Source organism: Nannobrachium achirus (genome assembly GCF_963921795.1).
Source record: "Nannobrachium achirus genome assembly, chromosome: 6".
NCBI classification, from domain to species: Eukaryota; Metazoa; Chordata; class Actinopteri; order Myctophiformes; family Myctophidae; genus Nannobrachium; species Nannobrachium achirus.
Window position 1 is genome coordinate 35,927,031 of NC_137815.1, and position 25,344 is coordinate 35,952,374.

At 42.3% G+C, this 25,344-nt stretch overlaps 6 protein-coding genes across 6 annotated transcripts; 3 read left to right on the forward strand and 3 right to left on the reverse strand.

The window, feature by feature from the left end:
- Positions 1-5,755: 5,755 nt before the first annotated feature.
- Positions 5,756-11,277, reverse strand: tmem167b (transmembrane protein 167B). The gene is made up of 3 exons (XM_080729029.1): positions 11,131-11,277; positions 8,190-8,321; positions 5,756-5,891 (listed from the first exon to the last, which is right to left on the reverse strand). The coding sequence occupies exons 1-3, from the start codon at positions 11,138-11,140 to the stop codon at positions 5,809-5,811; spliced, it is 225 nt and encodes a 74-aa protein (XP_080585155.1). The 5' UTR covers positions 11,141-11,277; the 3' UTR covers positions 5,756-5,808.
- Positions 11,278-14,358: 3,081 nt separating this feature from the next.
- Positions 14,359-16,222, reverse strand: b3galt6 (UDP-Gal:betaGal beta 1,3-galactosyltransferase polypeptide 6). The gene is made up of 2 exons (XM_080729020.1): positions 16,084-16,222; positions 14,359-15,540 (listed from the first exon to the last, which is right to left on the reverse strand). The coding sequence occupies exons 1-2, from the start codon at positions 16,119-16,121 to the stop codon at positions 14,505-14,507; spliced, it is 1,074 nt and encodes a 357-aa protein (XP_080585146.1). The 5' UTR covers positions 16,122-16,222; the 3' UTR covers positions 14,359-14,504.
- A 1,224-nt stretch (positions 16,223-17,446) lies between these two features.
- Positions 17,447-18,106, reverse strand: LOC308287771 (NADH-quinone oxidoreductase subunit B 2-like; the record flags this gene model as incomplete). Its single annotated transcript, XM_080729026.1, has 1 exon — positions 17,447-18,106. One exon carries the CDS (start codon positions 18,104-18,106, stop codon positions 17,447-17,449), a length of 660 nt encoding a protein of 219 aa, XP_080585152.1.
- A 500-nt stretch (positions 18,107-18,606) lies between these two features.
- Positions 18,607-19,359, forward strand: LOC308287770 (ribosome maturation protein SBDS-like; the record flags this gene model as incomplete). The annotated part of the gene is made up of 1 exon (XM_080729025.1): positions 18,607-19,359. The coding sequence occupies one exon, from the start codon at positions 18,607-18,609 to the stop codon at positions 19,357-19,359; it is 753 nt and encodes a 250-aa protein (XP_080585151.1).
- A 2,927-nt stretch (positions 19,360-22,286) lies between these two features.
- LOC308287767 (26S proteasome non-ATPase regulatory subunit 7) lies at positions 22,287-23,270 on the forward strand (the record flags this gene model as incomplete). The annotated part of the gene is made up of 1 exon (XM_080729022.1): positions 22,287-23,270. One exon carries the CDS (start codon positions 22,287-22,289, stop codon positions 23,268-23,270), a length of 984 nt encoding a protein of 327 aa, XP_080585148.1.
- A 961-nt stretch (positions 23,271-24,231) lies between these two features.
- Positions 24,232-24,984, forward strand: LOC308287769 (phosphomannomutase 2-like; the record flags this gene model as incomplete). The annotated part of the gene is made up of 1 exon (XM_080729024.1): positions 24,232-24,984. One exon carries the CDS (start codon positions 24,232-24,234, stop codon positions 24,982-24,984), a length of 753 nt encoding a protein of 250 aa, XP_080585150.1.
- Positions 24,985-25,344: the final 360 nt, after the last annotated feature.

Here is a 25,344-nt window from a genome sequence, read left to right on the forward strand (position 1 = left end):
CCGCCCTTTCTCTATGTCTCTCTACCTATCTCTGCTTCTCCTCTCTCTCTCTCTCTCTCTCTCTCTCTCTCTCTCTCTCCCTGGCTCATTGACTCGTTCTTTTTTTTCCTTTTTTTTCTAATCTCAATAGCTGGCGGATGTACGATCTCGTGGCGCGTTGGCTCTACGTGCTTGTGGATCCGCTGTCTGGGGGGGGGGGGGGGGGGTAGTTATTTACCTACTTTACTTGTTAAAATGTTAATTTACTTGTTAAAATGTTAATTTCTTGATGGGGGGAGAGGGGAGCTCTGTATTGGGATATTTATTTTGTAGTCGTGATTGGGTAGGTTCACTGTTTGAAGTATGGTAGTTTACTGTTTAAGACGGAAACAGACTTAACTAATATGATTGACATTTATCTAAGTTTGCACTGGCCTTTTGGGCATGTACAGGGAGCTGTATATGGCGCAGTATGCATTATGTGTGCTGTGTTGTATATGGTTTCCTGATCATACATAACTGTGTTTTATGTAAATACTTATGTATACAGACTTTTCTTTTCTTTCCTTTTTTTCCCCCTTCTAATTAGTAATTGTGGTTTGTATGCATGGATGCATGGGGGGGCTGTATGTGGCGCAGTATGCATTAACACTGTGTGTGCTTTGCTGCATATGGCCCCCCGGATGTGCTTTTAATTTCTATTTCTAACTACATATGTAAGTGCATATATTTTTATATCATATACACTGATTTCCTTTTTTATTTATTTTTATTATTAATATTATATTAGTGCCTTGTCGTGGTGACAGCCTTATTTCCACTTATCTGTCACAAGTGTTTGGTTATTTGCATTAGCGTGGCTTATAGGGCTTTATCACATTCTAAGTGGGCCTAATGCTGGACTGATTATTATTATTACAGTTGTTATAGTCCCCTCAATTTTTTTTTTCCCTTTATTCTTTTCTTTTTTCTCTCCCCCTTCTTTACTAGAAATGTTAACATACCATTCTCATTTATTTAAGTGATATGAAGTGGGGAGATTGATCATAATTTGAGCTGATGGAATGTTTGAGAGCTATTCAGCCACAAGAAGGCACTTTTTTGTTGTTGTTGTTTTTACTTTGGTGATCTGTTATATATTTACATAACCACCAGAGGGCAATGTATGGTTACTTTTGGGCAGTTACTTGTTTGCACTCTCTGACAGAGTGAAATGAAGGTTGACTAATAGGTTGATGGGGTGGGGAACTGTTTTTGTGCACTCTGATGCTAATGGGGTTTTCCCCCTCAAGCTTCAATGTTATGTGTTTTTTTATGTTCGTTTGATGTTGCTTTTTCCTTTCTGTTCCTTTTGGGGTTGTTTTGTTTTTCTGTTGGGAAGGTTTGTTGTGAGGGACCAACTAGGAAATTCTAAAATGTTCTACTGTGCTTGCTGTGCGTATGGTTTGAACCACAATTATGACAGAATATAAATTTCTAAGTTTCAATGTAAGGGGAGCGAATATACCGCATAAGCGAACCAGCATTTTGGGGGTTTTGCGATCTAAATCAATTGACTTTGCATTTATACAGGAGTCTCATCTTTTAAAAGAGCATTCCAACCGATTGGCTAATAAACATTATCGTGTTTTAGCCTTTTCAGCTGCTTCTTCCAAAACCAAGGGAGTAGCCATATTGGCTAGACGTAACCTTAGGTTGGATTCTTTGGGTGATTGGTCTGACAGTGACGGGAGGATAGCTGTTGCTAAAATCCGCTTGGAGGGTAAAATGCTAGCACTAGTCTCTGTGTATGCTCCAAATGTTTTAGACAAAGAGTTTTACAAATTACTAACTAAAACCTTATTGGAACTGACGGATTTCAAAATCATTGTTGGTGCTGACTTCAATGCAACATGGCAACATAACCTAGATAGATCCACTGGGGTAGAAAGCAGAGAACAAGCACTAGCGTCTGCAGAACTACGTGCTTGGGCAAACTCAACTGGCTTACTCGACATCTGGCGTTTAATGAACCCAACGGTTAGAGATTTTTCTTTTCTGTCGGGTAGGCATGCTTCATTCTCTAGGATCGATTACGTTTTTGCCCCTGTTAGCTTGTTTCATAAAATTGCCAAGGTAGAGTTGCTCCCAATGTCACTCTCGGATCACAAGGCGGTGCTGTGTGTTGCTTCACTGAAACAGGTTATAGATAGAGCTCCTAGATGGCGGTTTAACACCACACTGCTGCGCGATGCGGCATTTGTAGCTCAGTTTCAAACTGGTTTGCGTGAATTTATAAATATCAATACAGGCTCAGTTGAGGATCCCAGAATTCTTTGGGATGCAATTAAAGGCTTTATCAGGAGTAATACAACCCTCTATGCGTCCACTCAGAGAAAATTAAGGTCAGCCAAACTGGTGGAATTGGAATCTCGGTTTTCTACTTTGGATAATTCTCTCCAAAATAACTTTGATGTTAGTACAGCAACTCAGAGGGAGCTAGTTAAGAAAGAAATTAACTCCATTCTCAAGCGCCGCTCAGAATTTCAAATGAAACGCACAAGGCAAAACTACTATTTTAATAGTGCAAGACCCAGTCACTTACTGGCTTTACGTCTTAGATCCAATGAGCATTTTGCTGATATTGTTAGTGTCAAATCAACAACGGGAGCCATGGTTACAGAACCCAAAGAGGTCAATGCCACGTTTCGTGCTTTTTATGATGAGCTCTACACCTCCGAGGTCATTCACGATGATGCAGTATGCAATAATTTTTTATCCAACATACAGTTACCAACCCTTAGCGAGGCGGATGCGGAAGCCTTAGATAGACCGCTCCATCTGGCGGAATTACAGGAAGCTGTGCTCGCAATGCGTAGGGGCAAGTCGCCTGGTTTGGATGGGATACCCCCTGAACTTTATGCCATCTTTTGGGAAGATCTAGGTCAGCTGATGCTAGACATGTTTCGATATGCAATTGAAAGTGGCTCTTTCTCCAGGGATGTGAATGTAGCTATTATATCATTATTGTTGAAGAAGAACAAGGATCCCACAGATTGCGCAAGCTATAGACCGCTTTCACTTTTGAATTCTGATCTAAAAGTTTTTGCTAAGGTGCTTGCGCGTCGCTTGCAGGGTTTTATGACCACCTTAGTACACTGTGATCAGACAGGTTTCATAGGAACTAGACTAGCCTCTGATAATGCTAGACGACTATTGCATATCATCGATAGGGCTAAGGAGCTGAGGACCCCCGCCGCAGTGTTGTCGCTCGATGCGTTGAAGGCATTTGATCGTCTGGAATGGTCTTACCTGTGGGCTGTACTAGATAAAATGGGATTTGGTGCTTCATTCATACATTTTGTTAAAGTACTTTATTCTAATCCGTCAGCGATGGTCCTAACCGGTAAGATCTGTTCGCCGCTATTCACGATTGGCAGATCTTCGAGGCAGGGTTGTCCCCTTAGTCCTCTCCTTTTCGCACTTTCACTCGAACCCTTGGCTCAGACAGTGCGTCAGTCTGCAGATATTACTCCTGTTTCGATTAACAACACACAGCATCGCATTTCCCTATATGCTGACGATATTCTACTGTTCATTGAGAATGCACCACAGTCAATTACTCATGTCCTTCAAATCTTTGATCAGTTCAGTTCCATTTCCGGCTACAAAATTAATTGGACGAAGTCAGCCCTTCTACCTCTAAATGATCAGATGAGATCTGCTATCCTGCCGCCCATAATCCCAGTAGTAAGCCAATTCAAATATCTTGGCATAGATATTTTCCCCTCTCTTCAGGCTATTGTTAAGAACAACTATGGTGACACTCTAAATAAGATTTGTCTTGATTTAGATAGATGGTCATCTTTGCCCAACTCTCTCCAAGCTCGAGTTTCAATCATAAAGATGAATGTTCTTCCTAGGGTTAACTTTGTAAGCTCTATGCTCCCTTTGCCACCACCGCCGCAATACTGGAATAAGCTTCACTCTTCGATATCTAAGTTTGTGTGGAAAGGGAAACGCCCTCGTCTTAAACTTTCTCTATTACAGCGTGCTAGAGATGATGGCGGCCTTTCATTGCCCAACTTTAAATTTTATTATTGGGCCTTCACGCTCCGCCCCCTTTTAAATTGGTTTAACCCAGCAAATAAGGTTTCTTGGAGAGAGCTTGAGGAGAGTTTAGTGCAGCCTGTTGAATTGAGAGATCTTATCTATTCAAACATAACTACACATCAATGCAAAGTTCGCTTTGGACCTATCATTTCTCATTTAGTGGCAGTATGGAGAGCAGCTGAAAAGATGTGTAAGATTGATTGTAAATGGAACTTATTTTCCCCAGTGTTCAATAATCAAAGACTTTTAATCGAGGATCGCCCCATTCGCTTTCCAAGGTGGAGGGCTAAGGGGATTCGTACATTAGGGGACTTATTTGATAGAAATGGTTTACGACCTTTTCGAGATTTGTGTGACATCTTCAATCTGCCTGGAAATACCCTTTTTTTCTACTTCCAACTGAGATTGTCCATGAGGACCTATGGGGTCCCATGGCAAGCTCCCCTTAGATTGCACCCCTTCCATGAGTTTATCTGTGATGGTAACAGAACAAGAGGTTTGGTTTCCACCCTCTATGGTTTTTTATTAGACTGTAGTTATGGGCCCCTATCTGTTGATACTGTTTGGAGGAATGATGTACCAAATTTGGACCCTGACTTTTGTTGGGACACAGTGTGGTCTAACATTAGGCTATCTTCTAGAAATCCAGACCATCAACAAATTCATTTAAATTTTGTTCATCGGACTTATTTAACTCCCCGCAGACTATGTGCTATGAGGATTTTGAATAATCCCAACTGCACTCTCTGCGCCTCAAATAGTATTGGTACCTTCCTTCACATGGTTTGGGAATGCCCAAATGTGTCGTCATTCTGGAATATGGTTGCCTCAAAACTTTCAACTATTTTTAGTATTAATATCATATCTTCTCCTTCTTTATTTTTATTAAATGACGTCTCACAGTTGCAACTAAACAATATACGCAAGCGCATCTTCTTTGCTGGATTAACGGCGGCGAAGAAGATGGTAGCTACGCGGTGGAAACCTCCTCATACGTTAACGTTTCGCCAGTGGGCCTTAACCTTTCTAGATATAGTATATTTAGAGCAGTCGATAGCAAGGTTACACGGAGCAAAAGAAGAAAACATTAATATGTGGTCGGACATTGCAGATAAGCTTAAGGCTATGATTCAAGAAATCACTATATAGTGGTAACAGCCTAGCACAGGCATGCACTATTGTACATTCCGTGTTGGTCCGGGGAAAGGGGGTGGGTGGGTTTTCTTTTCCTTTTCTTGTTTTGCTATTGTTTGTGTTTGTCTGTTAATTGCATTTTTCTTTTGATTAATGTTTTACTTTTTCTTGTTCTATTCATATGTATGTCTCTAATTTTATGTTATGGAAAATAAAAATAATTGATAACAAAAAAAAAAACATTAATCTTAATGGAGGGAAAACAACGATGTGTGACCCGGAAATATAGTAACAGAATGGGCTCCCCTGTCATCATAATCTGTACAGTAAATAATACAAGATCATCTGGTTTCGCCTGTTGTGAGAGGAAATGAAACATCATTCATCCATTCACCAGAAGGGGGCAGCAACAGCTTGTCTTCTAAATGGGTCCCTTGGGGAGATAACAGTATAATAGGCCTTCATTTCCTATATTCCAAGCAGTGTCTGAACAGTTCAGCTCAGTCCATTCCCCAGACTTTATTGTCCAAGCCATTCCAGGCCAGTCCAGTCAGAGGTTTTCACTTCATGAAAACTAGTTTGAATCCCATGGCCAGACAGGAGTCACTTTAAGAAGACAAGGTAGAATCCCATGGCCAGGCAGGACAGTGCTACAGCAAAGTGAAGCCGTGTCCCAATCACTGCAGCTGAGAAAAGCAAGAGAAAATAAATTAGAGCAGGGTTTTTCCAAACCTTTTCTTGCCTAGCACCCCCAAATTGATGCATTTGGCACACAACTATTTGGAGGCCCCCCTGTCAAATTCCTCTGACATCTTAAAAACTCAGTTACTGCCAATTAAATATGCCTTCTTTGGGTTCTCCCTGCCAGCCCTCTCCATAGACTTCCATGTAATTTATAGTGCACAGATCATGCACGCCCATGCACAGATCATGCACCATGTTTGTGCAGGCTGTTCACAGCTTTCAAACAAAAAAAACAGATTGGAAATCCGTTCAGGCATTCTTGAGATAATAGCCATTATGTTTTACATGTTATGTAAGCAAAGATGGCTACCCTGTATGAAAGATGGGGTTGTATGGGGGTGGAACATGCAAAATCGCGATTGAAATCATGTTAAAAAAAAACATTTTTTTTTGTTTTTTTTCTAAGTAAAAGTCGATTTAAGTCGTCTGGTGGAACATGCAAAATCGCGATTGAAATCATGTAAAAAAAAAATTTTTTTGTTTTTTTTCAAAGTAAAAGTCGATTTAAGTTGTCTGGCAGGGAAGTCCATAGTGAGAAATAGGGGTGGATATTGGCAAGAATCTCGCGATGCGATACTCATCACGATACTTGGTTCACGATACAATACATCACGATACATTGCGATACTATTGCGATACGATACTATTGCGATATATTGCAAAATTCTAAAGAATTTAAAAAAAATTGTCGAGCTTAAAATACATACATTGAATTAACTGAACATTGGAAATTCCTCCTAATGAAAAAAAAGTTTCCCATTCAGACAGGCAATATTGCCATTGATTATTTTCAAGGCAAAAAACACACCATGTCACTCTCTTTCAATTATATTCAATAACATTTCTGCTTACTTGGTTAATAGCATATTTCTTTAAAAGCAGAATCAATAATAGGCCTATTTAATTTAGGCAAATTTATTTGGAGGAGAAAAGAGAGTCAAGAAATGTGTTAGTGCCTGCCAAAGATGTTTTATATACCTGTTTTTTCCTTTTTGTTTATTGGTTTGCTGTACAAGCTCTAGTTCCACACTATACAGTCCAGTTGGTGGCGGTAATGCACCCTCAAAGGGTTGCCAACCGCCAATAAACTCGAAAGAAGAAGAAGTCAGTCAGGCTAATGCTAAGCGTAAGCTAGCTCCGGTAGAACTTGTCGTTTTAAGGGAACTAAAAATGCTATCCTGGACAACAAGTGCCAGGTTCAACAAGTGCTGTCCATATCTACTACTCCCATGGACTTTATTTGGAATTATCGTTTGTTGTTCTTGTTCAACGTGAGTCACGCACGCATGCACGCACACGCGCACGCGCGCACACACACACACACACACACACACACACACACACACACACACACACACACACACACACACACACACACACACACACACACACACACACACACACACACACACACACACACACACACACACACACACACACACACACACACACACACACACACTCCTCCCTCCACTGATTCCACTCTCTCTCTCTCTCTGTCTCTCTCTCTCTCTCACACACACACAGAGCGAGGATTAGAGCCCATTGATTACCGCATGTTATGTTCTTTTTTTTCCCTCCAAAAGTATCGCGATAGGGCGGCCTGAATGATCGATACAGTATCGCCAAATACTTGATCGCGATGTATTGCCATATCGATAATATCGCACACCCCTAGTGAGAAAGTTGATCTGAAAGTCGTTTGGCACTGTATGAGTTAAAGTGGTGTGTGATGCTCTGTAGACCAAAAGGAATTGTTGCTCTACTTAGCTTAGGGTTATGTGGTTTAGAATGACTTCAGTTAAACTGCTGCTTTGAGGAGTTCAACTTTAAAATGACTGCAGCCCAGGTTAAACTGCAACCAAAATGGATATGCTTGTTTTCTTCAATAGTGCTGGCCAATGCGGCCATGTGCTTTGTACTATTGTTTTTGAACGGTTGAGTCATGATGATTGCAGTACGAGTATGCCAAACCTGACCTTATTGTTATGCTCAGCCATTATACTTTATATTTGCAAGTCATTTATGAGTTTAGCATACTGACGTAATCATATGAAATGGAATGTAGTTCATCATCATTCAAAAACAGTTGGTACAAAGTCACATTTTCATGACACCACATCCATTCCCAATTAAAACATGTTAAAAAGCATTATGTGTTATGTGTGGGTATTTTGTGTTTAAATCATTGATAGATGACATTATATGCAAGTCAAAATAACATGGTCCATTATGCTCACCCTTGTAGAAGACGCCCCATACCCCTTTCTTCTCAGAAAGTAGCCAACTGTTCAGCCGCGGGACCTTTTTGAGGTACGCACACGTGCAGATGAAAAGCAGCCCGAAAACCAGGATGCCATCGAAAGAGTATACTAGGAATTAGGAAAGCAGGTTCAGTTTGTGATCAAGACTGTGCAGGTAGTTTTCTACAACATTTTAACTCTGCCACCATTAAAAATGTACCTGATTATTATAATTTTTTTCCGGTTTGAACTGTTTCTGGGTCAAAACAAGAATCGATACTTTTTGAGCAGATAAACACCGGTGTTGGATTAACTGAAATAAAACTAATATCTCAGGAATCTCAGGCGTGGCAGCGAAAAAAGACAGGATCAGGAATATCTAGGGGATCTCGGTTGAGTTAAAGGTGTATTCAGTGATAATGAAAGTGGCCGGGGGTCATCTGTTATTTATAGATTTTTTTACACCATTATAATGTTCTCGTTTTGATCATTAGACCCAATCACTGAATATCGGTAGGCCTACGTCTCCAGCTTCAGGATATGTATGATACTGATTTACTACGAGACTGTGGCATTTTATGAGTTCAGTAGTATACAATCTAGGCATTTAACAGATGTTCTTAATTCAGAGCGACTGTGGTTCTCAAAACTTTTATTTTGACTCTATTTTGACCATCATAGCTAAACATCATAACATAACTACGGCCATACTCTACCCTGATTGGTCGAGGACTGGCTGGCCACCTCTGAAAACCGAATCTAGCTATGCTCGTAACATGGGCCATGGAGGATGTCCTTATATGGTCAGCACACATTCTAGTGAGGAGAATGCATGGAAAATATACCAATTATATTTTTATTTGAATTAAATACAATCACTGAATATACCTTTAAGTCATGTTTTGCCTATGACATGACATGGCAAAAGGGTTGACACTAGGGTTGAAAGATGTAGACTGGCCACAAACAAATGTGCATAGCACTGTTATGATTTGTTATGATTTAATAAAAAATTATAATAAAAGAGGTAAACACTCCACCCTTGCCTATATTATCAGTCACTGACTGCCTGATTACATACTTATTTGCATGAAGTCCTGTCTATTTGCTTATGTTTGTTCTGCTTGACTTCTTGAAGAGCTATTTACACTGCATGTCTGACAATAAAAGATCAAGATTCTGATTAATTCGACTTGGGTGCCAGTCAAGAATGAGTGCAAAAGCCATTAAGACTATTACAGTACCTATAGTAGCTACTATGCCATCACAACATACGTACATGTTTGCTCATTTAAGCCCCCAGTAGCTTATCTATTAAATATTAGTCATTATAAAAAATAAAAGAAAGATGCCAGTGCAAATTGCAACTCTAGATGTTTTTAAATATGTTGAATCTAGGGTTGCAACACCAACCATTGACAGCCCATACATCCAAACAGACATTTGCTGTCTGACTGTATTAAACAATGTTAAGCTCACCAACATTCGCCGCTGTATGGAAAGTTTGAATTATCCGCTTTCTATCTGCAAAGTGTTTGTTTGATAAAGATCCACTGTAGACATGTGATCCAAACTTTTCTGTTGCAATTTAAAGCTAGCCTTGGATCAAGACTATTATTGAGTCTAACTTTTGCTTTCGTATCTAATAGTTACAAAGCAAAAGTTAGACTCGATCTAATAGTCTTGATCCGCTTGGCTAGGAGACAAGACAACAAGGCCAAAATACAGAGCTGGACTAGCATACATAACATTACATAATTATGGGAGGCTCTCTCCATTCCGACATGTCGCCACTCCGAAATGGACTTCTTATTGTCGGAGTGGCGACACTCCCATGGGCCTAAGGTTTAGGGTTAGGGGTAGAGATAGGGTTAGTGTCGGAATGGAGACATGTCGGAAAGGAGACATGTCGGAGTGGAGAGATTGAACCCATAATTATACAACCTGTTTGGTTTAGTTTTTCTGCTTGGAACATACTTGTAATTTTGGTGTCAGACCGCCATTCCGAAACACCTCCATTCCGAAACAGGGTTAGGGGTAGGGGTAGGGTTAGGGTTAGTTAGGGTTAGGGTTAGAAGTCAATGTTCAGAATGGCGGTGTTTCGGAATGGCGGGGTGTAACCGTAATTTTTGCAGTTGTTCGATGAACAGGTTTTCATAAGACTCTTGCTTAATGGGATGTTTCACTGAAGCACTCACACGCCTACCCTTAATGACCATACATGGAGGTACATAGCATTTTTAGGTTTTTATAATGTTTTTTAGTACTGATTAGGTGCTTGGTCTACCTACGTAATTCTTCTAGGTCGATATTGCTATGCATTTGATGGATTGATGTTGTATTACCTGCTTATTGTAAGTCGCTCTGGATAAGTGCGTCTGCTAAATGTCTAAATTGTAAATTGTTACTTTTTATCTTTCAATTACTGACACCATGGAGACTTGAATTCATGGATAGTTTGTTTTTGTCGCATTCCCAAGTTAATATAATTTGAAGACCAGCAGTATTTCCCTATGGAGACATAAAGAGCCTTCTTATTAATGGCAAAGGAATGTGACCAAAAAAAATGTCCATGAATTCAAGTCTCCATGGAGTGGGCATCAATAGGAAAAAGCCATTTTGGGGGTGAAGAACAGGTCAGAGCCGAATCAGCCGATGTGTGCATTCATTTCAGATGACAGACATCTGAAGTGAGTAAGTGACCACGTTAAAAAAGGGACAGTTAACTAAACCCCCTGATGTTAACGTGTTAGAAGAAGTACTAGTATAAAGTAGTGTTAATAGTTTACATCATGGTTTGTTTACATCAACACTATTGGCCTTTCAATGAGCCACGTCTACAGCTAGCATCAAAGCTAATGCTAGCGAAGCTATGAAGTCTCTCTAGTCTAGTCCCAAAACGTCTCGTTCTTGGTAAGCCACAAAATAGAAAACCTACCATTTGTCATCTTCGCAACTTGAGTGTTTATATCGTCGTTATGAGAAATAATGTTTTTAATCAGCAGTCCATTGTGTTGTTGTTGTTGTTATTGAACAAGTTGAACTGAAGCCATCTATTTCGCAGCAAACACAGTGGAGGATGACATTTCCGGTTTGGGCGGCTATGGATTCTTCTTCTTTTTGGTGTTTTAAGGCAGTTTGCGTCCATGAACGTTGCATTACCGCCACCTACTGGGCGCAATACAGCAGTGGTTTTCAACCAGTGGTGATCACCAGTGGTCCTTGAGGGGGTTCAAGTTGGCCCCCAGCTAAATGATGGAGAGTTGGTAATCAAATGGACCCTATAGATCTGGTCCTAATGACAAAACCCTTTTTTGGAAGATGGTGTGAACAGTTACTCAGCTGTTATATGGGTCATGACCAACCTTTCTACAACATTTTGTGCAAATTTGTGCATCTATATCAAAGTTATGCACCTTTTTATGATAGGCCACTCCCATTGCCACACCCCTTTTAACCAATTGACATGAACATGCACACACAGCATGCAACATTTCAGCTTCCTATCACTAAAACTGTCGCTCCTAGAGGGTGATTTCGGAAGGTTTAACAAACCGCTAGTGGCCATTTTGAAAAATCAAAATTTTTGATGGCCCGATATCCAGATTTGTTTCTAATATATCAATCAACATATCTACCAAGTTTGGCGCTTTTATCGCAAAATTGAACGATTTTATAGCCACGCCGCCCTACTATGGGACAACCAGGAGCTCCCTAACCATTCAGCTATGCCACCCCAGTACTGTCTTTGTTCCATAAAATGTTTTACATGCAGCAAAGAGCAAGTTCAATTTCAAAACTTCTTCTAAATGCTTTCGCCAGGCATTTACACCAGTGTTCCCAAACTTTTTAGCTCCAAAATACAAATGTTATGTCTTGTCTCTCCAGGACCCAAATAGTGAAATTAGCTGAATTACAAGCTCACAATGTGTTGTAGATCTGTTTGTCTTTCACATTTATGTAATTTCTTTGTTATTATCGATAAGAAATATTTACCTGGGAACCATAGAAAATTGGTTTGCGACCCACAAATGAGTGTTGACAGTGTTGGGAAACACTGTGGGACATGAAATGGACTCAATCACAAGGCTGTCATATTGATTTAATACTGTATTGCTGTGAAACAAACAATAGACTGTAATATATTGTAAGGTAGTTATATTTGATATCGTAGTCATAATAGTGAATTGCAACCTTTATAAAGCATTTAGTCACGTATAACACCTTAGTGTTTAATCAAATTGCAATCTTGATAAAACAATCACACATAGACAATGAAACTTCAAGTCAATCAGAATGCATAAAAAAAAACATTTAATCAAACATTCAAGGGGCCCACTGTTTGGAAACAAACAACTGGTATTTAAGTTAGTGTGTTAGAACGGATTAAATTACATTGACATTCATGGAAAACAAGGATGAGATCTGCAAATTATTTGACACATATTTCAAAACATTCTTTCCAATTCAAGTTGTCGTAAACACCTCAGTGTTTTGGAATGCCGTTATTGACACTTAAATTAAGGGTGGGCATCTTAAAACATTGATAAATGTTGAATTACATGATTACATTTTTGAATACTGAAATTGAATTGCTTGTTGGAAAAAAGTGACCAAGTGCCAGCTGCTAGGTTACATTAAGTTCCCCAGTTGAAGCTGTACCATGTTTGACATTGCCCAGCTTACAGTATGTCATGAACATGACAATGTTGAGAGGTCCTTTTGCACCACCTACTGGGACAGGTGCGTAGGAGCAGGCAACCAGTGCAACATGAAAATAATTGAAGTCCTGCACAGCATCTTCACTTACAGCAGTAGTCTATTACAGGCTCAGGAGGAGTAGAGTGGCCGGATGGGAACCGCAAAGTTCCCAGTTCGATTCCAGGCTTCCCCAGAATTAGTGTAGAAGTGTCCTTGAGCAAGACATAATTGCTCCCGATGTGCAGGTTGGTGCCTTGCATGGTTTCCTCTGCCATCAGCGTATGAATGTGTGTGAATGGGTGAATGTAATAATGCACAATGTAAAGCACTTTAGATAAAAACTCTATATAGGTTTACCATTTACAACGATACAGTCTGAACGACCTTCACCAGGTATCCGTTTAACATTGTAATAATCTACTGCTTTAAGCAATGACAGTGTGCAGGACATCAATTTTTTTTTTCATGACAATAGCTCGTTGTGTCTGGCAGTTAGTTGTAGGGATGGGACGATATGAAAATTACACATCACGATTATTGTAGCTAAAATGGTTGTGATTAACTATATTATTGCGATTATCAAAATAAGCTTAAACTTAAAATGGCACTTTTGTCAACCAATTCAATTCAAAGGAGCTTTATTGGCATGAGAAAACATACGTTTACATTGCCAAAGCTATGACCACTTGAACCCCCAGCATCTCTATTCTGGGCGGAATGTTCACCAAAAATAGCCAATCAACAAGCTCGATGGGCTATTTTTGGCGACTTACAGGGTATAGAGGGTTTAAGTGGTACTGAATTTGCAGCTCATTATTGAGGAATTCATCCCAGTGTATGACAGAGGACAACTTTAAAAAAAAAAAAAAAAATTAAAATCTCTGCGGTACGATTTATGTTTTTTTTATCACGATAATGATTATCATCCCATCCCTAGTTAGTTACCTTGGTAATTATCACACACAATCACACGTCCTGCACATTATTCTGCAAAAAAAAGGGCTACAACATACAGTAGAGTAGCACATTCAGCCCCTATCCCAAGACTCATTCAGTGTAACTGCAAATGCTAAGACCTTGTTTGTTCCAAAGGAATTACTTACATGTATGTAAGTATATGTATTTTTTTGTCTAGCCAGTCCATAAGCTAGAAGAAATGCTTTCTCAACATATTATAAATTACAACAATTGAACTCCCAGGCCACATCAACAACTCACTGTAGGTCCACAGTACATAATGTTCAACACCAGTACCAGTGTGTGCTGTGCTTGCCGCAGGTCCAGAATAAATAAATTAACAATAAATAAAATACAAAAGAAAAAAACGTAGACATAACACAAACTGATGGACACATCATCATGGCCTGATGAAACTCAGTTTGCCTCCATCATATCACTTGAAATGGCATGGCACACTCTTATCATGACATGGTCTGCAAATATTTAGCTGGAGGTAATACTAGTAAAAAAACAAAACAAGAGAGCATCAGGTCACCAACGTGTTAATCTTTACGATAGGGAGAACACCGACATCACCACAGGTCCAAAACAACAAGAACGGGAGCAAAGGGTTGCAAAGGACGAGATGTTATCCTTTCTCTCACAGAAAGGTTAGGGTATGCCATCCTTTCTCTGGCAGCACTGTGACGGCGGCACGCCCCAGTCATACACGTAGGACAGCCTCAGCTTCACCTCCTCCTTGCAGAGCCTGCCGTCGCGCTGCAGCGTTTGGTGCTTCTCAAGCATGTCCTCCAGACTCTGCTTGTGCGTCACCAGGTACTTGTTGCTGCAGCCGCGTGACTTGTACTCTGTGTCGAAGCGCGGGTCGTGTGTCCGCCGCACATCGACCGGCGCCAGCCAGGCGCCCAGCGACACGTCCTCGCTCTGCCACGTCTTGAAGTAGCCGGCATTGAGGCGGACGTAGCGCACCAGGTCGGCCGAGAGGATGTAGCCGCCACCCAGCGCGTAAGGCAGGTAGTAGTCACACAGCTCCCAGGCACTCTCACGCCACTTCCCCGCCGTCTTCACGCGCCCTCGGCCAGAGAAGAAGCCCCAGTAAAGCTTGCTGGGCTCCTTGGCCTTCAGTTCCTCCTTCAGGATGTCCAAACGAGCGAAAGTGTCGTCATCTGCCTTGAGGACAAACTTAAAGTCCACCTTTTGGTCCAGCCAGGAGTACATGTGTAGCAGCTTGAGCGTCAGGTTTTCGTACGAGTCGCGCAGCTCGGGCAACAGGAGGAGGTCTTTGTGACGCCCCTGCTCCGTGTTGAGGTTCTGCAGGTCCTCGGCAGGGAGACCCTCAGTTCCCACCACAAACATGGCCAGGACGTCGGAATCCCTCTTGGCCAGCCAGGTGCTACGGATGATACTCCTGCGCTCTGTATATTTCGGTCCGGTCGTGATGAGGACGACCAGGAAGGCCGCTAGGTCCTTCGATCCGGGCGGAGGGGGATCGGGGTGATCCTGATGGGGTTGTTGGGGGACATGGGCGCGGGGGGCTCGGCCCGGAGGGTCCGACTGGCCTTGCCTCAGAGTTTCTGAGGTGCATTTGGCCAGAAAAAGGAGGACTGTAGCGAATGCGCAGACACCGCCTATGACCAGGGCTGTCTTGTGGCGACACACGAGACGTAGCAGGTTCATGGTGCTGAACCTATAAACAAAAATGAATTGCTTAATTGCTAGTACCTCATTCCCTTCTTCTACAGTTCTAGACATTTCACTGAGCAGTGAGAGGCTGCCTTACTCTGGTGGCTAGGCTAACATACACGCACAAAGCATTCAATGCAGAACTACACACAGCCATAACATTGTTGTAACGTTTTACTTTTAATAGATTTTGCACCTTATTCCCTTCTAGTTCTATTACATTGCATTGAGCAGTGAGGGGCTGCCTTTCTCTGGTGGCTAGGCTAACAATACATACACAAAGCATTCAATGCAGCGTCTACACCGGGCATACATCGTTTTACACGTTGACAGTAAATTATGCGGCGATCGCCAATAGCCCTGAGGTATCACAATATTTGATTATCTCTGGCTTCATAACATCCATGCATTATCATTTTAGAACGATTTGCTGACGTTTGGAGTCGGACCGGGGTACACTTTAAAACGCCACCCTGTGCAGACATTGATGTGAATGGTCAAACAAAAGCCCAAAGGAAACACAGCGGTATTAACATTATTTGCTTACTTTGAAAGGTTGCTGCTGCTACACTGAAGGTCAAACATGTATGTTGCATCCACATCCTGGTCGAATAGTGGCAAATAGAGCCTTTATGATGAAGTATAGCCTGCTGCTACGCTCATTTTGTTCTCTTCTTTGGTGGCTGCTGACTGACTGGCTGCGCCTGCGCCGTGGAAACGGAAAAGAGTCAAATGACGCAATAATAACTTTATTTAAACGTTGTACATTTCCATGTCAAGGACCCGCAAAAAGTCATTGCGGACCCCCATCTGAAAATATTTTGTGCGAGGGACAGAAGATTTGTTTTTATAAAAGATTTTAAAATCAGTCCCAATTTAATATACTAGAACCTGCGTCTAGTCGGTGACCTGGCCAACTCGGGAACGATGTAAATAGGGAATGAATGCCCCGGCCCTTTAATGCAAACCCCATTATACCTGTTGTCATAGGACCCGTTTTGACCATCTGTTTGCCTGTGTCCATTTATGCCCATATATGGAGATCACTGCAGATATAGTTCTATTTTCCAAAAAAGTGTACAGAAGTGTACACCAGTTCATTAAGTATGCCTGGTTGTCATGGTGGGTGGTGACCCACCTGAAGTTAAGCATTGTGCATTGTGGCATGTTGTGTGAGCTTGTAGATCTGCTATGTTCATAATCAGGCCCGGAGCTACCATATGGGCACTTTGGGCACGTGCCCAGGGGCCCCTGGGCATCGAGGCCCCCCCCCCCCCCCCCCCCCCCCAAAAAGAAAAAAGTCAAGTCAACTGATTAAAACTCGCCGGGCCGTACTGAGCCAACTGCTGCTGCAGATGTTATATTGGACCTACATGCCTACATATGCCTACAAAACATTTTGCGCGCACACGGGGGCCCCTTGGCGCTTCAGTGCCCAGGGGCCCTCTGAGGTGTTAGTCCAGCCCTGTTCATAATTATTATAATTTTGGGACAGGTTGTGAAGTCAGTCCATTTAGCATAATAAAGTGTCCAATGTGCCAAAAAAAAGGGAATAGGGATAAGCATAGTGTTTATCGAGCCCTACCCCTGGTTCAGTTTTCATAAATAAATAAGTTAGATTGTCACCTACATTACAGGAGTAAACAGATCAGAAAATGGTCTATTTATATGCATACAGCAGGGTTCCCCAATAGGCGGGCCATGGGGGGCTACTACTGTCTGGTCCCCACCAACCCCAGTCCACGCGTGACCGGACCAATACAACACTGCGTGTGACCCTCGCTCTCTCTCACACACTCTCACAACGCACTCACTCTCATGTGAGACTCAAGATAACAAAGAGCTACAGTATACGGAGAGCGAGTGTCACTGTGGAATCGGCGGCACACACAAGGTGCAGTGTGTGCTTTTCACTTGCGATACCAGATCTTTAACTTCTTCTCACGTTTGATCTTCTTCTGCAGCTGCAGCGTGCCATAGAGGAGGGCCTCCGCTGTCGGGGGACAGCCTGGAACGTAGATGTCCACTGGCACGATGCGGTCGCAGCCTCGGACCACAGAGTAGGAGTAGTGGTAATACCCGCCGCCGTTGGCACAGCTTCCCATGGAAATAACGTATCTGGGTTCCGGCATTTGGTCGTACACCTTGCGGAGAGCCGGGGCCATCTTATTGGTCAGGGTACCGGCCACGATCATCACATCGGACTGTCGGGGGCTGGCGCGGAACACCACGCCGAAGCGGTCCATGTCGTACCGAGGTGCCGCCATGTGCATCATCTCCACGGCGCAACACGCCAGGCCAAAGGTCATAGGCCACAAGGAGCTTCTGCGAGCCCAGTTGATCAGGTCATCCAGCTTGGTGATGACATACTCTCCTTTACTGCTGACCGCTGCTCCTGGTTTGGCTGCAGCCACTTGTGTGCTCTTCTCCCTGGCTGGAGCTACACTTGTGGAGGCGTTGTCGCTCTTAGCGTTTAGATGAAGACTCTTCTGTTGGATAGCAAATAGCAAAATGGGCCTCGATGACAGGAATCTAAGCGAGGCCAGACGAGGTACAACGAACGCCGCCATCTTTGAAGCTCTGTTTATTCGAGGGCTGTCGGCAGGTCAAAATCTCAAGGTCTCACACTGATGACACCATACTGATGCTAGCCTTGCCCAAATATGGATGGACAGCGTGACAGTGGATCTTGAGAGAGGTGCCACGCCATAAAAACAAGACTCAAGAGTCTCAGAACGGCGAGGCATCCCTGTGCAATCTGTAGCTATGGATAGCAAATGTCCAGGAGGTTGTGAACGATGTCACAGACATCATGGCGTCATCAATATGATTCCAGTCTTGCCCAAATATGGAGTTTCACTTCACAACCATGGTATTGTAGTTAAAAATGAATTCACACAGACAAAACATCATTTAGCAACTGCTGCCAACAGATAGTTATATTTTTTGGGACTTCCTCAGACGATTAGTTTACAACACTTGGAGGGATTTGTATCACTATTCATTTACATAACTTTGATTCAGCATCACAATCAAGGACCATCTATCTATACAGTAGATTAACATAAATATGTATATATCTACACCGACCAACCAAATCCGACTGACAAATGTAGCAGTGGTGAGGATGAAAAAGGCAGGGAAACGATTTGAAATTGCCTGCTACAAAAACAAAGTCGTGAGCTGGAGATCTGGTGCGGAGAAGGACTTGGACGAGGTTCTGCAGACAAACTCCGTTTTTGTGAACGTGTCCAAGGGTCAAGCGGCCAATAAGGATGATTTGTCCAAAGCCTTTGGAACGGACAACGTGACAGAGATCTGTAAACAAATCTTAGCCAAAGGTGAGCTGCAGGTCTCAGAAAAGGAGAGGCACAATCAGTTGGAGATGATGTTTCAGGACATTGCGACAATCGTGGCGGAGAAGTGTGTCAACCCCGAGACCAAGAGGCCATACACGGTCAAGCTCATTGATCGGGCAATGAGGGACATCCACTTCTCTGTCAAGGCCAACAGGGGCACCAAGCAACAGGCTCTCGAGGTGATCAAGCAGCTGAAGGAGTCAATGCAGATCCAGAGGGCACACATGAGGCTGCGGCTGGTGCTGCCGGCCAAGGAGGGCAAGAGGATCAAGGAAAAGCTGAAGCCACTGATCAAGGTGGCGGAGAGCGAGTCCTTCGACGATCAGATGGAGATTGTGTGTCTGGTGGACCCGGGCTGCTACAGGGAGATGGAGGAGCTGATCCGCTGCGAAACGAAAGGAAGAGGCTCTCTGGAGGTGCTCAGTCTGAAGGATGTGGAGGAGGGAGACGAGAAGCTAGAGTAGAGCTAGAGCTGTGCATAGAGCCCATTGCATTGTGAGTGACGTCAGCAGTAGTGATGGCTCAGCTCAGTAGCCAGCCAGGCACAGGCTAAAGCAGCAGAGATCATTATTGCTGCCTGACTGTTAGGGAGCAAAAGCATTTCTGGTCAATTCATTTAAACACAGTTCATTTGAAACTAGAAAGGCGCAATTCTGGGAAATTGCAGGTGTAGTTGCAATGACACGAGGGAAATTAATTCCATCTTAGCATTTATATTATACCTGTATATTGTGATAGTGAAGAATGGCCAACCCTGTCTGGTTATGTTGTTGATTATGTTTAACTTCTGTTAACACATTCCCCGCCATTTTAACATACCTTCGTACTCTACGGTGCCTCTGGTCTCCATAGACTTCCATGTAATTCATAGTGCACGGATCATGCACACCCATGCCTAGATAATGCACCACGTGTGTCCACATTGCTCACAGCTTTCAAACAAAAAAATCCGAATGGAAATCCGTTCAGGCATTCATGAGATAGAAGCCATTATGTTTTCCTAAAATGTAAACAAAGATGGCTGCCATGTTTGATAGATGGAGTTGCTATGGGGGTTAAACATGCAATTTCGCGATTTCTATCATGCCTACTACATTTTTTGGGGTCAGAAAAAAAAATTGAAAAATTTTTTTTTTTGAAAAAAAAATCTTTTTTTTTTTCAAAATGGCGGAAATTCTCGGGACTATCGGGCCTGGCAGGGAAAGACATTGAAATAATCTCGGGACTATCGGGCCTGGCATGCAATGAGTTAAAAGGTTAACTACATTAATACAGTTGTTTGGTTTGAAAGTTTCAATAAAAGGTAAAAATGGGGTCCATGGTCTCTCTTCGCGACACATTAGCTGCTGGTTTCCTGTTGAACGCACAGTTTATATACGTTATGGCAACAGGCACTATAGGGGTGCGGTGCCCCTCATGTACCACCCAGAAGTATCCATTATATATAATATCCATTATATTGCATTATTCATATAAATATAATCAAGGATTCTAAAAATGGGACTGAGGTAGGGGAGGAACAAAAGACAATATGCCCAAATATAGAGTCTATGCCAATACCGGTATATGAAGTTGATGACACCATATTGATGACAGTGTACTCCATATATGGGGATTTATCTATTTTTGGGAGATCCGCTGTTCCAACTGACTTCCCCACCTTTTTATAGACCAATCAAAGTCTCGCTGCTTACAGAGAGAGAATGTATAACTAGAAAGGTGAAATTCTGGGAAATTGCAAGTGTGGTTGCCTATTTATATTATATAGGCCTAGCCTACAGAGTAGGCCCTACAGTATTGTGGCTTATTAGCCAGGGATCCTTTTTTGGCTATAGTAATGAAGAGATGGCCTTTATTTGTCTCTGGTGAAACCGGAACCACAACAAACAGCGCAGTCAAAGGATTGGGGTCCACAGCCGCACCATACATACAAACATGAGAACAAATGAAATATACCTGGATAACCTTGAACAGCACCACAACCAAGGGTGTCTCTTGAAAGGTTTAAATAATTGATTTTCTGAATTGTTTTGAAAATTGTTAGAACTTGTTTTTGAGTGGTGCTAACCAACTCGTTTTTGAGCGGTGCTATAACCGCTCCTACATCTCGATTTGTCTCTCTGTATGTGGATCAATGACCGTCCTGCACTTGGCTCATTGGCCAAGCTTAATAAAATTAATCATAATATTTCTTTATTCATTGTTTATGTGTATTTATGAGCACGGATGAGATCCGTTCTAATACATTTGGCTGAAATGAGAAGTTTGCACTGCTCAAGAACAAAATATAGCAAAAGTAAAAAGGGGATTTTTAGCCATGCTCAAATGTGTGCAATTAAAAAAGATCAAAGAGGTTACTTTTGGGCCACAAAAAAGTCACATACAAATGCATCACTCATCTGTGCTGTGATGTGATGACTACCTTTTTTCACAGACAAAAACTAAATAAAAACTGACCAAACGGCTAAATTTACAATTCCGTCTCAAATAAAAACTAGACTAAAATGTTATGAGGGAGTCAGGGACTGGAGAACAGGGTTAGGGTTAGGTTTGGTTGTGTGCAGGTGTCGCTCTCCAAAAATAGCCAATCTACAGGCTCACAACATGTCGCAGCGCAACACATTGTGAGCTTGTAGATCTGCTATTTTCGACACATGTACAGCTCAGTATAAATCAGGAATTTCAACGCCATCACTGCCGGCCAAAATACATTTTAGTCGTCTAAATCAACTGTAGATTTGGTCGACTAAAATCTTAAGGTATTTAGACAACCAAAACTAGACTAAAATTAACTAAAATTAACTAAAACCAAATGGAATTTTATTCAAATAGGCTTAATTTAAAAACAAAACTGCATGCAAGCACTGTATTGCTGTATTGCTATTATTTACACTACAATAAATACTCTTTTGTTCAAATGGCAGTGTAGCCAAATGTAGCCTCGGAAACCTAGACTTTTATTTTGGCGATCCGAAAAAAAGACAAATGTGATCAGGTGTAACCACAACTTGCCCCCGGCGCCATGCAGACTTTGTACATTTCTCAAATTATATTATTTTGCCGAGCCAGTCAGTTTGACTAACGTCATTGTGTGTGACATCACAATGTCATCATCGCAACCATGCACAGTCATTTTGCTTTAAAAGGAAATGTCATACAAAGAAATGTCTATAGCAAAGAAATCTATCTCGCTGCCGAAATCTCCTTGAACATTTCTTTGCAATACTGGTGACTCTTACAGCTTCTTTCAGCAAAACGATCTCTGTTGGCCTGGTGTGACATTGTACATTCCACATCAGTTCTCTCTTCCCATCTGCAGAACAGAACAGAAGGAACAGACTCGGAACAGTAAAGAATATATTGGTGCTTTGCGTCTATTCCCGCGCCTAAAATGCCAGACTTATCAGTAGAAAATGTGGTTGTTCACCCACTGGTGTTGCTCAGTGTGGTCGACCATTTTAACAGAATAGGCAAAGTTGGAAACCAGAAACGGGTCGTCGGTGTTCTTCTTGGGTCTTGGCAGAAGAAGGTCCTAGACGTTTCAAACAGCTTTGCTGTTCCATTTGACGAGGATGACAAGGATGACTCTGTGTGGTTTTTGGACCATGACTACCTGGAGAACATGTACGGCATGTTCAAGAAAGTCAACGCCAGAGAAAGAATAGTTGGTTGGTACCACACAGGGCCAAAAATACACAAGAATGACATTGCGATCAATGAGCTGGTCAAGCAGTACTGCACAAACTCAGTGTTGGTCATCATTGACGTAAAGCCCAAGGACTTGGGCCTGCCCACAGAAGCATACATATCAGTGGAGGAAGTGCACGATGACGGAACTCCAACTTCAAAGACATTTGAGCACATCACCAGTGAGATCGGAGCAGAAGAGGCAGAGGAAGTAGGAGTTGAGCACCTGCTCAGGGACATCAAGGACACAACGGTGGGCACGTTGTCCCAGCGTGTCACCAACCAGGTGCATGGCCTGAAGGGGCTTCACTCCAAGCTACTGGACATCAGATCCTATCTGGAGAGAGTGGCTGCAGGCAAACTGCCCATCAACCATCAGATTGTCTACCAGTTGCAGGACGTCTTCAACTTGCTCCCGGACGTAAATCTATTGGATTTCACCAAAGCCTTCTACCTGAAGACCAACGATCAGATGCTGGTCGTCTATGTGGCCTCTCTCATCCGCTCAGTGGTGGCTCTGCACAACCTGATCAACAACAAGATCTCCAACCGAGATGCAGAGAGAAAGGAGGGACAGGAGAAGGACGAAAGCAAGAAGGAGAAGAAAGTTGGACAAGACATGGACAAGAAGGACGACAAGGAGAAAGAGAAAGGGGATACCACCATCAAAGAGGAGAAGAAGAAATGAGTATCGCCTTTTGTGGTTACCATTTTCCTCTCAGATTATGCCCCCTTCAGCTTTATGGCAGTAGTATGTGGGTATGCCGCTAAAATAATGTTCTGTATGGGGAGCGGGAAGATGCCAAAAAGAATAATGAAGGACAATCATCATCCTAGTAACGGGCTGTCTGATGAAGAAATGGTAAGTGCTGGGGCTGCATCACAGCCCTGGGTGTGATGCAGCCCTTCAAAAAGTTTTTCCCTGCAGCTGCAACTAAAAATTGCTAAAAAAAATAAACAACTGTGGGAATCCTGATCAGATGCTCAAAACGTGCATTTGTCACTGCACAGGCACAGGATGTTTTGTCTTGTTACTCATGTTTTTATGCTTATTTTATATCACTGTCATCTTTCTGTTGTGTTGTTACCTGTGTAGAACAATCTAGTCTGCTACTGGTGTTGCACGGTCTTGCTGGTAAATAGAATCTGTGGTGTTGACTTTGCTCTTGAGTTAAAACAAAATGTACTGTTAGGGACCCATATGGTTCCATTTTTACATTGACACTCACAGTGTATTGCGTTTTGTGAGATGAGAACACATCTTATAACAAACAGGTGTGGCTTCCCTGTACAAATTATATCTATAGATAGAGATTTGCAAAATGTGCACATTTTTGAAGGACGTGTGTACGGTGTGTCTGTCTGGGCTACAAGCCTGATATTTCCTATCAGAATACTTGGAAGCCATATACTGTAGAACTCCATATTTGGTCAAGGCTGACATCACCAATATGACATCAGTTCTTGGAGACCAGTCTGGAGTCATGCTATATTGATCAGTCCTCTCTATATTTGGGCAGAAACTAGATACATATATGCATACAAACACTGTTCAAGACAGCTGAACTCTTCAGTGACACGTTATAAAAAGAACATTAGAACATAAGACGCTGTAAGACCCGGAGAAAAGAAAGAAAGAAGGATAAACAATGGGTGAAGCCATGTTGGACAGTAGTGTACTCTGTCTGTTTGATGTAGACGAGACGCTTACCGCAGCAAGACAGCGTGTGACTGCAGAAATGGCAGAGCTCCTGAAGGGGTTGGCGAGTCGGGTTCGTATCGGGGTGGTCGGGGGGTCAGACCTGGATAAGATCAAAGAGCAGCTAGGAGATGATGTGATCAAGAGTATGGACTATGTATTTGCAGAGAATGGTCTGGTGGCATTGAAGAATGGAGAACCACTCTCAGCACAGTCCATCGAGGCCCATATGGGAGAAGAGTTTCTTCAGGATTTCACAAATTTCTGTCTGAATTACCTGGCCAAGATTAAACTCCCCAAGAAAAGGGGAACATTCATTGAGTTCCGTAAAGGCATGCTGAACATTTCACCCATCGGACGAAGCTGTACGCAAGAGGAGAGAAAAGAGTTTTCTGAGTTTGACAAGACGGAACGAGTCAGAGAGAAATTTGTGTCCGTCCTGAGGGAAGAGTTCAAAGGAAAGGGACTCTCTTTCTCAATCGGAGGTCAGATTAGTTTCGATGTGTTTCCAGAAGGCTGGGATAAGAGATATTGCCTGGGGATCGTGGAAAAGGACAACTTCACCACCATTCACTTCTTTGGAAACCAGACCAAACCTGGCGGAAACGACTACGAGATCTATTCTGACCCGCGTACCATTGGCCACGAAGTCTCCTGCCCTGAAGACACACGGCAACTCTGTCAACAGCTGTTCTTCTCATGAGAGAAAGAAGGATGAATTCTATCAAGAACTGTTTTTTTCAGAATGGAGTGATATAGATTTAATTGTGTGGAATTACGTCATTGCTAGTACATTTGTGTTGATGTCTTTTTGTGTGCAACATGAAAAATATGTGATTATAAACAGTAATGACGTCATGCTGACATTATGCAATGACAGCACATTGTCGTCACTACTTAGTGAATGGTCAAATACATAATGTCATTCGGCAACTTATTTTTTAAAACCTTTTTTTAAGACCGCCTTTACCAGTTTTCTCTGCAAATGAGTTGGAGGAAAGTATTCATTCTCTCTTGATGTGACTTGCCGATTCAACATCAGAGATGATTAGATTAGGTGAAG